The sequence below is a fragment of the Oncorhynchus mykiss genome, chromosome 21 (genome assembly GCF_057628025.1).
Source record: "Oncorhynchus mykiss isolate SJ-2025 chromosome 21, ASM5762802v1, whole genome shotgun sequence".
Classification (NCBI taxonomy): domain Eukaryota; kingdom Metazoa; phylum Chordata; class Actinopteri; order Salmoniformes; family Salmonidae; genus Oncorhynchus; species Oncorhynchus mykiss.
The window spans coordinates 11,304,030-11,323,183 of NC_143042.1; the positions used below are offsets into that span (position 1 = coordinate 11,304,030).

General features: G+C 43.1%; 1 protein-coding gene across 6 annotated transcripts in view; it reads left to right on the top strand.

Moving 5' to 3' along the window:
* The window catches only part of LOC110499967 (tubby-related protein 3), a 34,367-nt gene that overhangs the window by 1,753 nt on the left and 13,460 nt on the right, over positions 1–19,154 (top strand). For 4 of the 6 annotated variants that reach the window (XM_021577044.3, XM_090213758.1, XM_021577043.3 and 1 more), the window contains exons 2-3: positions 9,616–9,657; positions 13,578–13,629. In XM_021577044.3, the coding sequence (XP_021432719.3) occupies positions 9,616–9,657; positions 13,578–13,629 (94 nt within the window). Of the gene's footprint in view, positions 1–9,615; positions 9,658–13,577; positions 13,630–14,909; positions 15,263–19,154 lie in introns of those variants that run through there. The other 2 variants (XM_021577046.3, XM_090213759.1) reach the window with 2 other exon arrangements.

Consider the following 19,154-nt stretch of genomic DNA (forward strand, 5'->3'; position numbering starts at 1 on the left):
TCCACAGTCTTTGGTTTTTAAAGCGTGCCCACGAATGTTGCAATACCAATGCACCCACAACAAACAATATTATTGGCTATTCCCTTTGTGACATCAATGCACACTGTGGAAAATGGCTCAGGAAAATTAATAGGCAAACATGTAGGCACAGGAAATGCAGTATTTCCTCTAGGATTTCCACATTTTAGAGGCCCTCTTGGACGCTGAGACAAAATGTTACAGTTTTAAAGTTAATTTCCTGCAATTCTACACATTTGCCATGGGGCAGAGGGAACATTTTACTGTTTTATAGCTAGTTTCATGCTATTCTAAACATTTTGCCATGGGGATGAGAGCGCATTAGCAGTTTTAAAGTAACTGGCCAGAGAAAATCTCACTTTAAAAAGTTTATATGCTGTTAACTCCCAAATAATGTTGTTGACTTGTCCTATACTTGTATTTGTGGCCAACGCATAAAATACAGCCACATTGACATTTTCCCACCTGGGGCAGAAAAAGATGGTTAGCTATAATGGCTAAATGACAGCTATACCGTTGAGGTGATGACGAATCAGGTGCTGACAACTTTCGACCCGTGTTGATGGGCTGCAACTAAGCAAGCAAGACTTTCAATGCAACAGCAGTTAGTTAAAAAAGTATCCAAGGTTCTTTTGATGAGCAAATTAAAGTAGCGTTAGCTAGCTAGCTAGGGTAGCCTGTTAACACAAAATTAAATTTCTATCGGATATGGATCACATCATGATCTGATGTTTTCCATATTTGTGCTGATGTTATTCTAGTAACTTGCTAATCCTTTCCTACAATTCTACACATTTTACAATGGGACTGTGAGAAAATGTGCAGTTTTAAAGTAACTGTCCAGTGAAAATCTCACTTTAAAAGTTAGTATTCTGTTAACTCATATCCAAATAATGTTATAGACTCGTCCTATACTCATATTTGTGGCCAAAGCATAAATTGGAGAATAAACACTTCAAACTTGCATCTCAAACAGACCGTTTATTAAAAAATGCTTGATTTTTCCTGATGGAGTATGATGTAATACTCCTAAGGAGGTTGAGCTGTCCAATCAGCAGTCTACTCGTATTAATATTTTTAATGATCAGTATATGCCCACACCATTCTGTTGTTGGGGTACGCCTAAACCATTCCAACACAGAAAAGCATTTTTTGGGAAGGAAAGCTATTTTACTCATATTGTAATTCGTTATAGGTCATATTTCGTATTAATCTGGAAACACTGGATAGCTACTTTTATGCAAATGTCATGCAATTCTACACATTTTGCCAGGGCTTATGCTGTGTTCTTATGCTATCTGAGTGACTCAAACATAACAAAATCAATAGGGGCCCCATGCCAGTTTTTATTCTGGTGGTTGTTAGCTAGTTCTCAAAGATGATCTTATTTAAAAATATATACCCTCATTATCATTTCCGCATTCTTTATTAGAGGTCGACCGGGTTAATCGGAATGGCCGATTAATTAGGGCCGATTTCAAGTTTTCATAACAATCGGAAATCAGTATTTTTGGACACTGATCTGGCCTATTTATTATTTTTTGTTTTAAAAAAATTACACCTTTTATTTAACTAGGCAAGTCAGTTTAGAACACATTCTTATTTTCAATGACGGCCTAGGAACAGTGGGTTAACTGCCTTGTTCAGGGGCAGAACGACAGATTTTTACCGTGTCAGCTCGGGGATTCAATCTTGCAACCTTACAGTTAACTAGTCCAACGCTCTAACCACCTGCCTCTCATTGCACTCCACGAGAAGCCTGCCTGTTACGCGAATGCAGTAAGAAGCCAAGGTAAGTTGCTAGCTAGCATTAAACTTATCTTATAAAAATCAATCAATCATAATCACTAGTGAACTACATATGGTTGATGATATTACTAGTTTATCTAGCGTGTCCTGCGTTGCATATATTCGATGCGGTGGGCATTCGCGGAAAAAGGACTGTTGTTGCTCCAACGTGTACCTAACCATAAACATCTATGCCTTTCTTAAAATCAATACACAGAAGTACATATTTTTAAACCTGCATATTTAGCTAAAATAAATCCATGTTAGCAGGCAATATTAACCAGATGAAATTGTGTCACTTCTCTGGCGTTCATTGCACACAGAGTCATGGGTATATGCGATAATAATAAACGTTTTGTTTTCGAAATGATAGTTTCTGGATTCGACCATATTAATGACCAAAGGCTCGTATTTCTGTGTGATATTATGTTGTAATTAAGTCTATGATTTGATATTTGATAGAGCAGTCTGACTGAGTGGTGGTAGGCAGCAGCAGGCTCGTAAGCATTCATTCAAACAGCACTTCCGTGCGTTTTGCCAGCAGCTCTTCGTTGTGCTTCAAGCATTGCGCTGTTTATGACTTCAATCCTATCAACTCCCGAGATTAGGCAGGTGTAACCGATGTGAAATGGCTAGCTAGTTTTTGCATTATTTAAACCAAATTTAACATGTTTCATTATTTATTTGAGGCTAAATAGATTTTTATTGATGTATTATATTAAGTAAAAATAAGCGTTCATTCAGTATTGTTGTAATTGTCATTATTACAAAAAAAATGTAATTAATCGGTATCAGCTTTTTTTGGTCCTCCAATAATCAGTATCGGTATCAGCGTTGAAAAATCATAATCGGTCGACCTCTATTCTTTATATCTGGTTTTAGTTGTTTAAGTTTACACTGAAAACGTGTTATGAATACAGGGGAAACACTGACATGACGTGTTGGACCATGCCTCTCCCTCCCTCCTCTTACACTAGCTTCTCAATCAGTTTCAGAACTGAGGGCACTGTCCTTAATGTAATGGCTTGTCTGAGGGAAACCAACTTCCCCTATGGTTCCCCAGCACTCCTATTGATGTCTGTTTGATGTCAGTGCATTAGGACTGTGCTGGCCAGAGGTGCCCTGAGAGCAGAGCATGGTGCTGTGTGCGTAGGAGGTTACTGTAAGCTCGGCAGAAAAAGTGTGAAATCCATAGGTCCATTTTTACCCTGAGAGGAGAATAAAATGAGAGGGCAGTTCCCACCCTTTCCTGTTTTGAATGCTGCAATGTGGACTGTGATTATTTGATGTAATCTGCTTGTGTAGTCTTTCAGAGGATATGTGTAGAGGATTAGTGTAAAGAACAGACATGTAGCCTGGGAAGGGTTTCCGTTTGGAAAATTTGGTGCCGGACACTGACCAGCAAGATTTTAATTTACCGGATGTTTGACAAACTTACCGGGACATCCATACGCATTGGGTGCGTAATATAGGGTGTCCTCCCATGGTGCTCGAAAGCACATTTTAGATTATTGTAATTCATCTTAACAGAATAGTTAATTTGCCTGTAAAGGTTTAATAAAATAAAGTACACTGATGTTCTTATATCAACATGACGGGTTTTATCGAAAAGCAAAACATTGCCCAATGCGTCTTCATCCCTGCAATAAATCGTAAATGAATATCATTAAAAAAAAAGAAGAAACATTTATCCTAGAAGAACAAGTCACTTACACAGTAATAAAACACAACTTCAAAATATAATATTTGTATAATATCATTTGCAAACGACCTGTCCTATTTGTATGAACATTTGAATTAATAAATAAAAAGCCACAGCTGGTTTCAAATACAATCTAGGCCTCTCTAATTTAATTTAGCCTAGGCATAAAGGTTTTAATTAGGCTAATAAATAATACAACATGGCTGTCTACGAACTCCGGGGCCAGCCCGCCTCGCTCCCAATTCCAGCTGTGATTCAGCACCACAGCAGTGGTAAGAGGCCACTCTAGGCGGCCACAAAATGAAGAAATTATCAAACTGATGTTGGACAATCAAATTTCATATGTAAATTTAAAAAAAATTGTTACAGCTGGTTCAATAATAGAAAGCTTATATGACAATGCTCCTGTGAAACGTGAAATGCGCCATGCTTTTATAAAAGCACTTGTTTCCAAAGCTCAATGTTTAGTTTCTAAATGCCACTGAATAAGCTCAACTGAAATGCATCAATAGTGCACGATACACATCATTACTCTACTCTGGTCTATCAATCCAATCCAAATCTATATAGGCCTGGCCTACTATACATGGTGATCTTGCCTAGGGCGGCAGCAGAACTGCTAGGACTGGGCCTGTCAAACATAATAATTTGCTTCTAATTTACTTGCATTTGCGGCAGACCTTGGCCTGCTCAAAGTGAGCTGCTGCTGCTGTTGGGAAGTCAAAACTGTCCAACTCCTTGGAGCAGCTTGATGCACATCAGCCTCGTTACTTTGTCCTCAAGAAGGCGCGATCTTGAGGCCGTATTTACTCTGATTTGGAGAAAGAATCCCCTCTCGATGGGCACACTAGAAACAGGGATCATCAACACAATCTTCACCAATTTTGCCCAGTCAGGGTACACTTAGCTGAAGTCCCTTGTGAGGACCTCGCATCTTTTTGCGTGAGTAAAAATAGAAACGCACACTGACACTAATTTCCAAGCAGCTTGAGGATTTATTAACCTAATGAAATGTATTTGCCTATGAAGTTGGAGCACATTGACTGGTATCTTCATCAATAAATAAAACTCATTATTTTGCAATAGATTATTTTATTTATTTTCAGGACAATGGGTCCGGTCACAATTTTATTTAGCGGCTTTTTATTTATTTTTTGGCCCGGAAGCTGTCATTTACCGGCTAAAGGAAACCTAGAGCCTGGGTTTGTCAGGCAAAAACAACACACCAGGCCTGGTTCGCCACCATGTCCAAGCCCCCCAACCAGCCAGACACTATTTGTTTGTGTCCAGCTGTCATACACGCAGATGGCACAGCTGCAAGGTCTGTTCAGAGAGGAAACATGGGAGTTTTAAATCCTGGCATGTAAAACATCTAACCTATCTCTCAAGCCCTTTCCAGTATCCTATCCTTCTCTCTTTCACCGTAAGGGCTCTCTTCTCTCTCTGCTGTGGGTTTCATGCTTGGGTGACTCAATTGGCAGAGGACGCGAGTGTCTGTTTTAAGAGCTGAACAGAGAGGTGGAAAGTGACCTTAACACAGCAGTATATGAGGCTGATACCACAAACCTGAGAGTAGAGGGGAAAATGCCTCACATGAAACTGTACTGAACAAGCGCATGGCTGACAAATGAAAATCAGGGTGTCTGTAAGGTAAAGTGCACACGATTATCATGGTCAGTGACCAAAGATAATCATGCACTCACAGTCTCACAGACAGGAATTCCCTTTCCATAAAGGTGTGGTTGTTGTATCCCTATTTCACAATGGCTCAGCAGACCTATAACAAACCACCTGGACCTCAAGTATCTAACTGTACAAGACCTGTGGGTGAGAAAATGGGTTGCAATTTACTTTCTGTTTTCCAGCACATTCCGAACACATGCCTCCGCAGTGGCTTGGACAATCCACCCAGTTGAGTCAGGGACTGACAGACAGAGGAAAATAATCTGGTATTTGCAATAGGTAGGCTGGTTCTCAACTGTATCATGTAGGCTACTCCATTTTAGCCTACCTAATCCCGTGTGGGCAGATTCTGCGTGTAGACCAAAGAACCTGCCGTGACTCAATGGGATGCATGAGATAGCGAGCTTCTGTAGTTTCGGTCTTTGGGTTTTCATCATTGTTATATGGACGTAAGGCGATGCTTCCGAGTGCCTACCAGTCGACACTTAACTCCTGTTTCCATCATTTGTTTTGACGGTGTTTAATTACTCTCAGGTGAATCATTCCCCAGATTGCCCTCAGCTGAGGAGAATGCCATTTTCCCTTCACAGGCACGCAAACACACGTACACTAACAGAAGATGATATGACTTAAAGGTCCTGTGGTCTCCTAGCAACAGGATCAAGGTCCCCCACTTCTTGCCAGTTTTAGGAATGAGAGGGTTGTTTGTTTATACTTCTGGTAATTGGGAGTAACTGTGGTTATCATCCAGAAACCGCTCTACTTACACGGATTCAAGGAGCATATAAGGAAAGCCTATGTAGAAAGGCAGAAAACCAGAATAATGTGGTTTCACATTGACAAGAAACAGTTTGGTTCATTTTGCTATGACTAAGCAAATTCCATGTTCTGGCATTTTCTGTCAAAATAAAAGTGTTGGAATATTTTAACTTAAGATACTAGGCCTAGGTTAAAGCTGACAAAACGTAAACTTTCCCAATTGGTGTTAAATTCAGTTTTTTAGTCAATGGTCTGCGGTTTTGATATGTGCAATATCTCCCTCCGAGTCAGAGGAAATGGTGTCTGTGGAGTTCTGCAGAAAGCATTTTTAGCTCTTCCGATACAGTCATGTCCAGTTTTAGCACGTGGCCTATCAGTCTATATATCTGATACATCTTAGAAACTGAAGAAAGACAGACATATAACTAAGTCAGAGGACCAAGTTTAGGGATTTTATGCCCGGTATTTTGTCTTGGCATGAATTCACACCACATTTAGACTCCCCTAACAAATCCCTGTGCGTTCACTGTGTTGTGTTCAGAGGCTAGCCTCAAGTGTGGCGTTATGGCAACTGCTGCTACTCAGAGACCTCACCCTCAGCTGTGTGGCGCTGTCACTCCCCGGGATGGGACTCCCTCCAGCATCAGGGTAGCAGGGTTGTAGTTGTAGCTCCAGGTAGACCTTCAGACTGACTCTGGACCAGGTTGGGAGTAGCATACATTACCGGAGCTGCTGCTGGACTGACTATCTATCACACACCTAGACTGGCTGATACACCATCATGGACAGTGTAAAGAGTGGTGTCTCCCAGCCTGTCTACAGCCGCTGGTCCTACAGGTATTCAGCAGGCCTACATAGGCACACGCTCGTAGACATTATCATATTGTACACACACACACACACACACACTCTCTGTGTGCTTGATTTCTCATAAAAGTGTACTGTAATTTGGTAGAGGAACTGAGAGGAGTCTGTGTCCTGTGAATCAGGTGTTAGTTGTGCCTGTGACAGACAGATAGGCTTTGAGCATCTCCTCTTGTTCCCACTGCTCCTACCTCTTACCCACACCTCTGTTCTCTGTTCTCCTTGGACTGAATGGCTTACCTGCTGTTAAAGGGAATCCACTTTTTTCATTAGTCCACTGTTGATACAGCCCCAAAATGTTTTGTATGTCAGCAGTCAAGTTTGAAAGATATTGGAATTTCAAGAAGCAAAGTGTCACCGGCAAAATGCAGTGTCAACAGGGCTAATAAAAAAAAGATCTCTTTAAGTATCTCTCCCACGCTCATGTTTCATCTGTTGCATCGTCGTTACTTATTCAGAGCTCCACCACTTGTACTGTAACTAGTTTCTTGTGAGGTTTTGTTTTACAGCTGTTTGCTCTAACTAAGGACGTGCTAAGAATAATATTTGACCAAGTAGCTGACATGAAAGAATTTGATTGAAGTTGCTTGTGTTGAAAAGACTGTTGTTTATCTTGTATGAGTCCTATAATATCCTAGGCCTAGTTAAACAGTGTTGTTCATGCTCTACACCTCACCATGAGTTGATCATTTATTCAGCTGGTGTCTTTTCGTCTGGCTTCCTTAAAAGCACAATCTGCGATCTGGAAATCTGTTTTAATGGTCATTTCAATTCTTGGTATTTAGCAGGGCTGCCGGTTCACACAAAAAACGAATCCCATATTCTAGCTTTAACGTGATGAGGAGCTGATCTGAATGCCAGGTAATCAAAAGCTGCCTAATCTCACCCATGTCATCACCCTGTTTTGAATAATCCCTCTCTCTTGTGATTTCACTGGCTGAACTGGAACTGAAGCCATTCTGTCCAACCTCTGGGGAAATAGAATTTTAATTAGACTTCGTTCAGTCTTTCTTTTTAACCCCGGAAAGTCATTTGCCAAAGGGGAAATTACATTTACTTTATTCAATGAACTTTAAAACATGATTTAAATTAGTCCAAAGCTGTGAAGTATATGAATGAGAATCCGTTTATTGCAGTTTGTTAATACTCTGTTGTCGCTCGTCTGATAATAAAATCTCTAATTTTATGCTAAATGCCAGAGACATTTGGAACTGCATCATATTGTCATCTGAATGCAGTAGTCTCATCCTATTCACAAACCTTTTCCCCAACAGACCGAGGACAATGCCATGACATGAAGGGTATCTTAAAACTTGTTCGTGACAACGTAACAGGCTATTATTGGGCTGCGTTTTGTTTGCTTGTCTCTCAGTAAGTCTTTTACAGCACTGTGTCAGTGTTATTTATTTCACCTTTATTTACCCAGGTAGGCCAGTTGAGAACAAGTTCTCATTTACAACTGCGTCCTGGCCAAGATAAAGCAAAGCAGTGCGACACAAACAATAACACAGAGTTACACATGGGATAAACAAATGTACAGTCAATAACACAATAGAAACATCTATATACAGTGTGTGCAAATGTAGTAAGATTAGGGAGGTAAGGCAATAAATAGGCCATAGTGGTGAAATAATTACAATTTAGCATTAACACTGGAGTGATAGATGTGCAGATGATGATGTGCAAGTAGAGCTACTGGGGTGCAAAAGAGAAAAAAATATATAATATGGGGATGAGGTAGTTGGGTGGGCTATTTATAGATGGGCTGTGTACAGGTGCAATGATCGGTAAGCTGCTCTGACAGCTGATGTTTAAAGTTAGTGAGGGAGATAAGACTCCAGCTTCAGTGATTTTCGCAATTCGTTCCAGTCATTGGCAGCAGAGAACTGGAAGGAAAGGTGGCCAAAGTAAGTGTTGGCTTTGGGGATGACCAGTGAAATATACCTGCTGGAGCGTGTGCTGCAGTGGATGTTGCTATGGTGACCAGTGAGCTGAGATAAGGCGGAGCTTTACCTAGCAAAGACTTATAGATGACGTGGAGCCAGTGGGTTTGGCGACGAATATGAAGCGAGGGCCAGCCAATGAGAGCATACAGGTCGCAGTGGTGGGTAGTATATGGGGCTTTGGTGACAAAACTGATTGCACTGTGATAGACCATCCAATTTGCTGAGTAGAGTGTTGGAGGCTATTTTGTAAATGACATCGCCGAAGTCAAGGATAGTCAGTTTTACGAGGGTATGTTTAGCAGCATAAGTGAAGGATGCTTTGTTGCGAAATAGGTAGCCGATTCTAGATTTAATTTTGGATTGGAGATGCTTAATGTGAGTCTGGAAGGAGAGTTTACAGTCTAACCAGACACCCAGGTATTTGTAGTTGTCCTCATATTCTAAGTCAGAACCATCCAGAGTAGTGATGCTAGTCGGGCGGGTGCGGGCAGCGATCGGTTGAAGAGCATGCATTTAATTTTACTAGCATTTAAGAGCAGTTGGAGGCCACGGAAGGAGTGTTGTATGGCATTGAAGCTCGTCTGGAGGTTTGTTAACAGTGTCCAAAGAAGGGCCAGAGGTATACAGAATAGTGACGTCTGTGTAGAGGTGGATCAGAGAATCACCAGCAGCAAGAGCGACATCATTGATATATACAGACAAAAGAGTCGGCCCGAGAATTGAATCCTGTGGCACCCCCATAGAGACTGCCAGAGGTCCGTTTTAGCATTGTTCTTTTTGGTATCACTGATCTCTTGCTAACTCTATTCTTCTCTGTGTCCTGTGTTCCTGTTCGAAAACCCCATGGCCCTGAAGACCCTCCAGCTCCGCCAGTTTCTCCCCTACCTCAACAGCAAGGTAAGTAGCACAGATGTTGGATCTTAATTTGATCACCCTGTTGCAGGAGAACTTTCCTGCAATGCAGGAAATGTAAAACTTGGAGTGTATTTGAGGTTTATAAAGGCTTCTGAAGTTTGTCATTTCCACTTTGAAACTTGTCCATTAATTATAATCTACATAATAATTCACATTTCCTGTTGCTTCAAGATTATTCTCCTGCTGTAGCAAACTGGCTCAAATTAAGATCCTACATCTTTAGCACCCATCCATTAGAATACCTATAATTAACCATCCACCCAGGCATCCACAGCTTCCACCAACTAGTAATTTCATGGCCGAAGTATACTTTTTGTATTCCTAGTAAGCTCCAATAGGTCAGTGTTCCAAAAGAGGTCAAACACCCTTTGGTAGTAACCATACACACCAAGTCTCCAGCCTTTCCCCAGTGGAGAGTATTCCCATCGCGTCTCCACCCAGGTCCCAAGCTGGACAGCCGCTGAAAAGAAAGAGTCCCCTGCTCCTCTTCCGCTCTTCCCCCTGGCCCTCCTCTGGCCACCCTACACTCTTAGAAAAAGCAGTTCTAAAAGGGTTCTTCGGCTGTCCCCATAGGATAACCTTTTGTGGTTCTAGGTAGAACCTGTTTTGATTCTAGGTAGCACCCTTTTTGGTTCCGTGTAAAACCATCTATAGAAAGGTTCTGCATGGAACCAAAAAGGGTACTCCTATGGGGACAGCCGAAGAACCCTTTAAGGTTCTAGATAGCACCTTTTTTTTCTTCCTACGAGTGTAATGACCATCCCGGATGTGTAATTAACACCTCCCATCATCCTTCCCTCGTCACTACTGTCACCAACACCTCAGGGCCATGTAATGGATTCCCTGTGGACAGATCTGCACGCCTGTATGGATAGCGCTGCACTGGGCTCATTAGACTTGAAGAGGGCTGTAACAATCAGTACACTAAAACGGAGTGCTCTGCAGCTTCTGAGATGACTGATCATTCATGTTAAGCTGACCAAACAGGGGTTGTTGTTGAATGAATAAACAAGCAACTCGCAAAGTCCGGTCCAAAACTCATTGGTTCGTTGACATTGGCAACAATTCTTATTGCCACAAAATGTGGGATCTCAATCTGTAATAGTTGACTTACTTGCTTAGCTTAATGATTTGAATTAATCATTCTGAGGATGTCAGAGGACGTAGCCAAGTCATCTATGTTGTTGTCTGTAATAATCTGAGGTCACGTAATAGACGGATGATGTATGCCTCTCAGCAGATGATCGTTCTGCTTTCTATTCCTCTTGGCATTTGGTGACTGTCCGTCAGAAGCGGTGCTGATGACGTAATGAGGCCCTTATATCCTCCAGCAGAGTGATGTGTCACGGACCTTATCCCAGACACCAGAAGTATGAGATTTACAGCTCAGAGGGAGAGCGAGAGTAAATCAGTGGTATGGAGAGATTGTTATTTACTGTAGATAGTTGTGCTTAATGAAGTTCTTCTTGTCCTACTCCTCTAACACATTGTGTCTGAATGGGAGATGTAAAGGGTAAAGTACAGCCCAGGCTGTTTGACAGCAACAGATGTTATGAGCATGTGGACTGACAGAGAAATTAGTGAAGCCCAGAGATGTTAAATTGTTCTGAGAGATTTCAGCAGCTTGTTGCAGAACCTTGTTTTTTTATGTTCTCACAATCTTCAACCATCCTCCATCACACACTCCCCCATCCTCCATCACACACTCCCCCATCCTCCATCACACACTCCATCACACACTCCCCCATCCTCCATCACACACTCCCCCATCCTCCATCACACACTCCCCCATCCTCCATCACACACTCCATCACACACTCCCCCATCCTCCATCACACACTCCCCCATCCTCCATCACACACTCCCCATCCTCCATCACACACTCCCCCATCCTCCATCACACACTCCCCCATCCTCCATCACACACTCCCCCATCCTCCATCACACACTCCATCACACACTCCCCCATCCTCCATCACACACTCCCCCATCCTCCATCACACACTCCCCCATCCTCCATCACACACTCCCCCATCCTCCATCACACACTCCCCCATCCTCCATCACACACTCCATCACACACTCCCCCATCCTCCATCACACACTCCCCCATCCTCCATCACACACTCCCCCATCCTCCATCACACACTCCATCACACACTCCCCCATCCTCCATCACACACTCCCCCATCCTCCATCACACACTCCCCATCCTCCATCACACACTCCCCCATCCTCCATCACACACTCCATCACACACTCCCCCATCCTCCATCACACACTCCCCATCCTCCATCACACACTCCCCCATCCTCCATCACACACTCCCCCATCCTCCATCACACACTCCCCCATCCTCCATCACACACTCCCCCATCCTCCATCACACACTCCCCCATCCTCCATCACACACTCCATCACACACTCCCCCATCCTCCATCACACACTCCCCCATCCTCCATCACACACTCCATCACACACTCCCCCATCCTCCATCACACACTCCCCCATCCTCCATCACACACTCCCCATCCTCCATCACACACTCCCCCGTCCTCCATCACACACTCCCCCGTCCTCCATCACACACTCCCTCGTCCTCCATCACACACTCCCCCGTCCTCCATCACACACTCCCCCATCCCTCCATCACACACTCCCCCATCCTTCCATCACACACTCCCCCATCCTCCATCACACACTCCCCCCATCCTCCATCACCCCCCCCAAGGCTGTGCTCTTGCAGTGAGAGTGTCTTGTAGGTTATGTCTGTCAGTGAGAGTGTCTTGTAGGTTATGTCTGTCAGTGAGAGTGTCTTGTAGGTTATGTCTGTCAGTGAGAGTGTCTTGTAGGTTATGTCTGTCTTGTAGGTTATGTCTGTGGCTGGGTAGAGTAGCGGTGGGTTCCTCTAACTCGCTCTGTGCCTCTGAATAGACTCCCACTGCTACTCCCACCTTCTTCTCCTTCTCCCTTGTAGCTTAGCAACATGTACCCAGCTGGCCTTTTCACAGGAGTCCAGGAAAAGTAGTCCCAAACAACAGCCACCACTCTGACGGCCAGAGACAGGACTCTATAGAGAACTGTGTTTTAGATGTAACTGCTGTTGCTTTGTAGCACGGTGGTGCTGCTGTCTGATGCGTTGTTCTATTGCATTATACAGTCCTGATACAGTATCATTTTTGACCTCACAAGGAAAGTGAGGAGTTTTGTAGCTGGAGCCCTAAGCTTTTCTCGGTCAAGTTAGCCTACGTGGTCATGAACAACTCCTGGACAAAATGATATCTATTAACAACTACATGTTTTTTTTACAGTGTGCAGATCATGTAGTCAGGCTAAGCTCAAACAGTTATAGCCTAAGGTATGACAGTAATCCTGTATGACAGTCTTAGTTATGCGCTGCAGTGTAACTGCTTTTTCAAGCGAACACCTTGGTAACGTTCAATTCTAGCTCTGCCAGGAGATTTCAGTGCGTTGTCCTCAGTTATTATTCACAGTAGCGATGCCCCCTGGTGGAATTCCATTGAAAATCATTAATGTCATTCATTATAAGTGACAACAGGGTAGGCTTGGGCGATATACCATGTACCGGGGTATTTAGATATACCGATGGTATGATTTTCAATACCTTTTTTAAAAAGAAATAAGGCCCCTTGTGTGCACTTCCGGTAATACCAAATACCCCCGGGATGGCACAGAAACGGTATGAAAATCTGCATGCCACCCAACCTCGATCGGGGGTGCATTCATTAGTGACCACTGTAGAAAATAGTTTCTTATTGGAAAAATAACAGATGAGACCCAGATAACAGATTCGTATTAACCACAGAACCACTTGTATTATGTCTCAGTCAGATATGAGTTATGAGTGGATAGTAACCATTTTGTCTTTCGTCTCTTCTCAGTGCCCTTGATGATGAAAGCACCAGCCTCAGGCAGCAGAAGCTGGAAAAGCAGGTAATGACTAACTTTATTAAACACATTTAACTAGTTACGCCACATACAGCACCTGGCCAGCATCATAGCAACCCTATAGACACTACGACTCCCATATAGACACTACGGCTCCAATAGACTTGTTCAGGGTATATGTCATGAGTATTCTATTTATGATGCAGAAATGACCAGACTAGTCCATATTATTTATATCTAGAGGCATTTTGCGTTTGATGTTTTGGTTGTTTTTGGTGTCTTTTCATCTTTTGTCAGAATTGTTTTTGAGGTCTCAGTCCATGTTTATAGCTGTGAGCCTGTCAAGCTTGAACATTTGACTGGCAGCGAGTGTATAAATGACCTTGTTTTCTGCCTCCGGTGTCACTCAGGCTATGAATTTCCGACCATCAGCACAGTAAGGCTGATTGTCATGAAACCGAGGGAAAACAGGGTGTCTTTGAACTCTTTTATTTTCGAAGGAAGTACAATTTATCCAATTAGTAGAAAGAAAAGTATTTGTCCGGAAGTTAATTGTTTTAGCACTCATTGTAGAGATAAAGCACAAATCTGCTCCTTTCTCAGCGAACAGCTCTTCCTGGTCTGCGTGTCTGATGATTGTCCCTTACAATCCCTCCTGCCTGCAGTATCCTTATCACCACGCTGCTTTAAAGTGAAACGGACTGATTTGGTTTAAGAAACCAGCCTAAAGCAACAGTCACACAATGGAGTAAAAGATGGATGAGATGATTGGTAGGCACATAGACTGACTCGATGCTTGCGTCCCAAATGGCACCCTGTTCCCTACATAGTGCACTACTTCTGACCAGAGCCTAACAAAGTAGTGCACTATGTAGGGATTAACAGTAGAAAGGTTTCAGTAGACAGAGTCTGTGTAGTGCACTGTATGCCTACAGATGTAGGATCTGAATTTAATCACATTTGTTGCTGAGATTTGTAGTGCATTTGAGTTTTAAAAAGGCTTCTAAAGTTTGTAACCCTAAACCAAACTCCTAACCCTAACCACTAACCCCTTACTCTAACCTTAATTCTAACTCTTAACCTAACCCCTAACTTAAAATGGCCTTTGTCCTTATGAGGACATGAGAAATGTCCCCACAAGGGAGAATTTTCCTTGTTTTACTATCCTTGTGGGGACTTTAGGTCCCCACAAGGATAGAAAAACCAACCCACACACACAAACAGAGCCCCCCCAAAAAATAGCTCTTGCTGTCTGACACTGGCAGCACCTCTATCCCCCTCCCTCCCTTTCTCCATCTCACTCATTCTCTCTCTCTCTCTCCCTCACTCTGCCCCGGGGTGCTTACAACCGCTGATTCAGTTAGTGACAGTGACCACCCAGACACACGCACATACACTCTAGTTCTCTCTCACACACACGCCGAGGAGGAGACACGGACTCAGAGTGAGAGGGAAGCTGGTGTTGCGTGGTTATCCTTGTGTTAGTTGTCTGATCTGAAAGCCTGATCCAGGGGTAGTGGAGGGCAGGGAGACAGAGGCATGCCCGGCAAGAGTGCTGCTCAGTGGGGGAGAGTTTAGACGTGACGGGGTCTCACAGAGCATGGAACCCTGAGCTCCACAGAGAAACTTCTGCACTTCACTGTTACTCTCTGTCTCACTCCGGACACCAATGGACAGGGTGGGTCAGCACCTCTTATTCTCTGTTCTGTTTATCTCATTTATGGTTGACTATTTTGATCTGAGAGTAACATGGGAAGTTGTGTGTGTCTGTGTGCACTGGTACATGCTTGCGCGTGTGTATTTTGGTGTGTATATTTCTGTGTGTGTGTTTGCATATGTACGTGCTTGCGTGTGTGTACTGTGCATGTGTGCGAGCATTTGATTTCAGCTCATCCTGGTGATATCATTGTTATAGCCTGTCTCTGGTGGGACACACTTCCCTGGATGTGGGATATCTCCTAGTCTGCTATTTTCATTAGCCTCCTGTGTCTTGTTTTAGGTCTGTACAATGTCTTTCTCCCAAAGCCTCAGGACGGTGAATGAAACAGTGTATTGAGTCATATCCTTTTCTCATATCCTATCCTCTTAAGTCTTTTGTTTTAAATTGACAATAATACAATGGATTGTTTTAATTGTAGGGCAGTTTTGTTTCAAGTAGCCTACTCTCTTTTCTCCAGTTTTTCAAAAAATATTCTGATATTTAATTATTTAGAGGTATGATCTGTGTAATGGTGGTGTACTGGGATCTAATAGCCTATTCAACAGATTCTATCAACTCTTTATGTTACTGTTTGAAAATGCACATAGTTGAACAATGAGTAGCCTAAATATTCCTAATTTTCCAGCCATACTCTATGTTCTGGTTATACACTCTTAGAAAAAAGGGTTCCAAAGGGGTTCTTCGACTGTCCCTATAGGAGAACCCTTTTTTTAGGTTCCATGTAGAATCCTCTGTAGAAAGGGTTCTACAAGGAACCCAGAAGGGTTCCTTCTATACCTGGAACCCAGAAGGGTTCCTTCTATACCTGGAACCAAAGGAGTTCTACCTGGAACCAAAAAGGGTTATTTAAAGCGTTCTCCTATAGGGACAGCCGTATAACTGTTCAACGTTCTAGATAGAAAAAAGGTGCTAAGAGTGTAGTCCAAGCAAGCTAGGAACTAGGTTTGAGTTCTGTTCAGTTTGGATAGGGTTAATTCAGTGAAGTGAAGTGTCATTGCCACTGATGAGTTCTGTCAGCGAGTGAGACAGTTCAGTTTCTGCTCTACTGCTGTCAGTTCTTGTGAGGTAACCGTTCTGTAAAAACGTTATTATTAGTTAAATCCAGGAGTGGCCATTGCTAAGATTCCAGCAGCAATATCATCTTAGTTACAGATCAATATCACATCAGTGAGAGAAAAACAGCTTACATGAATATGGCTAGCATTTCCCAGACAGTTTACACAGGAAGACTACTGCTAGCCAGTTTACACAGAAAGACAACTGCTAGCCAGTTTACACAGGAAGTCTACTGCTAGCCAGTTTACACAGGAAGTCTACTGCTAGCCAGTTTACACAGGAAGACTACTTTTAGCCAGTTTACACAGGAAGACTACTGCTAGCCAGTTTACACAGGAAGACTACACTGCTAGCCAGTTTACACAGGATGACTACTGCTAGCCAGTTTACACAGGAAGACTACACTGCTAGCCAGTTTACACAGGATGACTACTGCTAGCCAGTTTACACAGGATGACTACTGCTAGCCAGTTTACACAGGAAGACTACTGCTAGCCAGTTTACACAGGAAGACTACTGCTAGCCAGTTTACACAGGAAGACTACTGCTAGCCAGTTTACACAGGAAGACTACTGCTAGCCAGTTTACACAGGATGACTACTGCTAGCCAGTTTACACAGGATGACTACTGCTAGCCAGTTTACACAGGAAGACTACTGCTTGCCAGTTTACACAGGAAGACTACTGCTAGCCAGTTTACACAGGAAGACTACTGCTAGCCAGTTTACACAGGAAGACTACTGCTAGCCAGTTTACACAGGATGACTACTGCTAGCCAGTTTACACAGGATGACTACTGCTAGCCAGTTTACACAGGAAGACTACTGCTAGACAGTTTACACAGGAAGACTACTGCTAGCCAGTTTACACAGGAAGACTACTGCTAGACAGTTTACACAGGATGACTACTGCTAGCCAGTTTACACAGGAAGACTACTGCTAGCCAGTTTACACAGGAAGACTACTGCTAGACAGTTTACACAGGAAGACTACTGCTAGACAGTTTACACAGAAATACTACTGCTAGACAGTTTACACAGGAAGACTACTGCTAGACAGTTTACACAGGAAGACTACTGCTAGCCAGTTTACACAGGAAAACTACTGCTAGCCAGTTTACACAGGATGACTACTGCTAGCCGGTTTACACAGGATGACTACTGCTAGCCAGTTTACACAGAATGACTACTGCTAGCCAGTTTACACAGGATGACTACTGCTAGCCGGTTTACACAGGAAGACTACTGCTAGCCGGTTTACACAGGATGACTACTGCTAGCCTGTTTACACAGGATGACTACTGCTAGCCAGTTTACACAGGATGACTACTGCTAGCCAGTTTACACAGGATGACTACTCCTAGCCAGTTTACACAGGATGACTACTGCTAGCCAGTTTACACAGGAAGACTACTGCTAGCCAGTTTACACAGGATGACTACTGCTAGCCAGTTTACACAGGATGACTACTGCTAGCCAGTTTACACAGGATGACTACTGCTAGCCAGTTTACACAGGATGACTACTGCTAGCCAGTTTACACAGGATGACTACTGCTAGCCAGTTTACACAGGAAGACTACTGCTAGCCAGTTTACACAGGAAGACTACTGCTAGCCAGTTTACACAGGAAGACTACTGCTAGCCAGTTTACACAGGAAGACTACTGCTAGCCAGTTTACACAGGATGACTACTGCTGGCCAGAGCAAAGAGGGAAGACAAAGAAAAAAACTAGACAAAAGGGCTTCAAAGTTTAATCAGATCCTGGGTCAGACGTATGGCTCATTTTTAAGTAGGATCTCATTGTGAAGCATTGTGGGGCTTTTGTTTCTTGTTTACATGGAATCTCTATCCTGTGTCCAAATTAACAGTCTGTTTCATTATGATAATACATTCAGATGATTTATTCATTTGTCTGCTATATTTAGCCTTGGAAGAAAACGAAGAGGTGAGCCGTTTTCCCCTCTTAAAGGGATATTTCGGGATTGTATCTACTTCCCCAGAGTCAGATGAACTTGTGGATACAATTTATATGTCTCTACGTGCAGTTTGAAGGAAGTTTCTAACTAGCGTTATCGCAATAGATAAGTAGTGTTAACGCAATGACTGGAAGTCTCTTGTAATGGCTAGCATGCTAGTAGATGCCATAGACGTCCAGTCATTTGGCTAACGCTAGTTAGCATTGGCTCGCGAAACTACCTCTAACTTCCTTCATACTGAATGCAGAGACATAAAAATGCTATTTATGTGTTCATCTGACTCTGGGGAAGTAAATAAAGGGCTTTATTGCCAAAAGCCCGAAATGTCCCTTTAAAACAAAGCCTGTTTGAAATGTAAACCATCAGACTCCAAGTTGAAACCATTAAGCTCCCAGAGGCCTTTCATCTGGTCTTATTTGCATTTTAATCCAAGACTGGGTATTTAATGAATATTATTTTTCAGGTGTCAAATAGAAGCAGGCCATGGTAGTGTGTGTGTGCACGTGCGTGCGTGTGTGTGTGTAGGTGCGAGCGTGCGTGTCTGTGCTTTTGTGTGTGTGCGCCTGTGTTGCATGGGCCCTGAATGTGTGTGTTGCGTTAGCCCTGAGTAATAAAACCTTTCTGTAGTGGTGGTTAATCAGCCCAATGAGGCTTCAGAGAGACAAGGACCTCTCGTCTCTTTCCAGCCCAGTTCATCACTAAACACCACTTGTTGTTTTGATGCTCCCCACTAATTGAGGCAGTTACATAACCCATCGCCTGCTTTGACCAGAGACCAGGACTGCAGGGCCAACTGATAAATGTCACCATAATTCA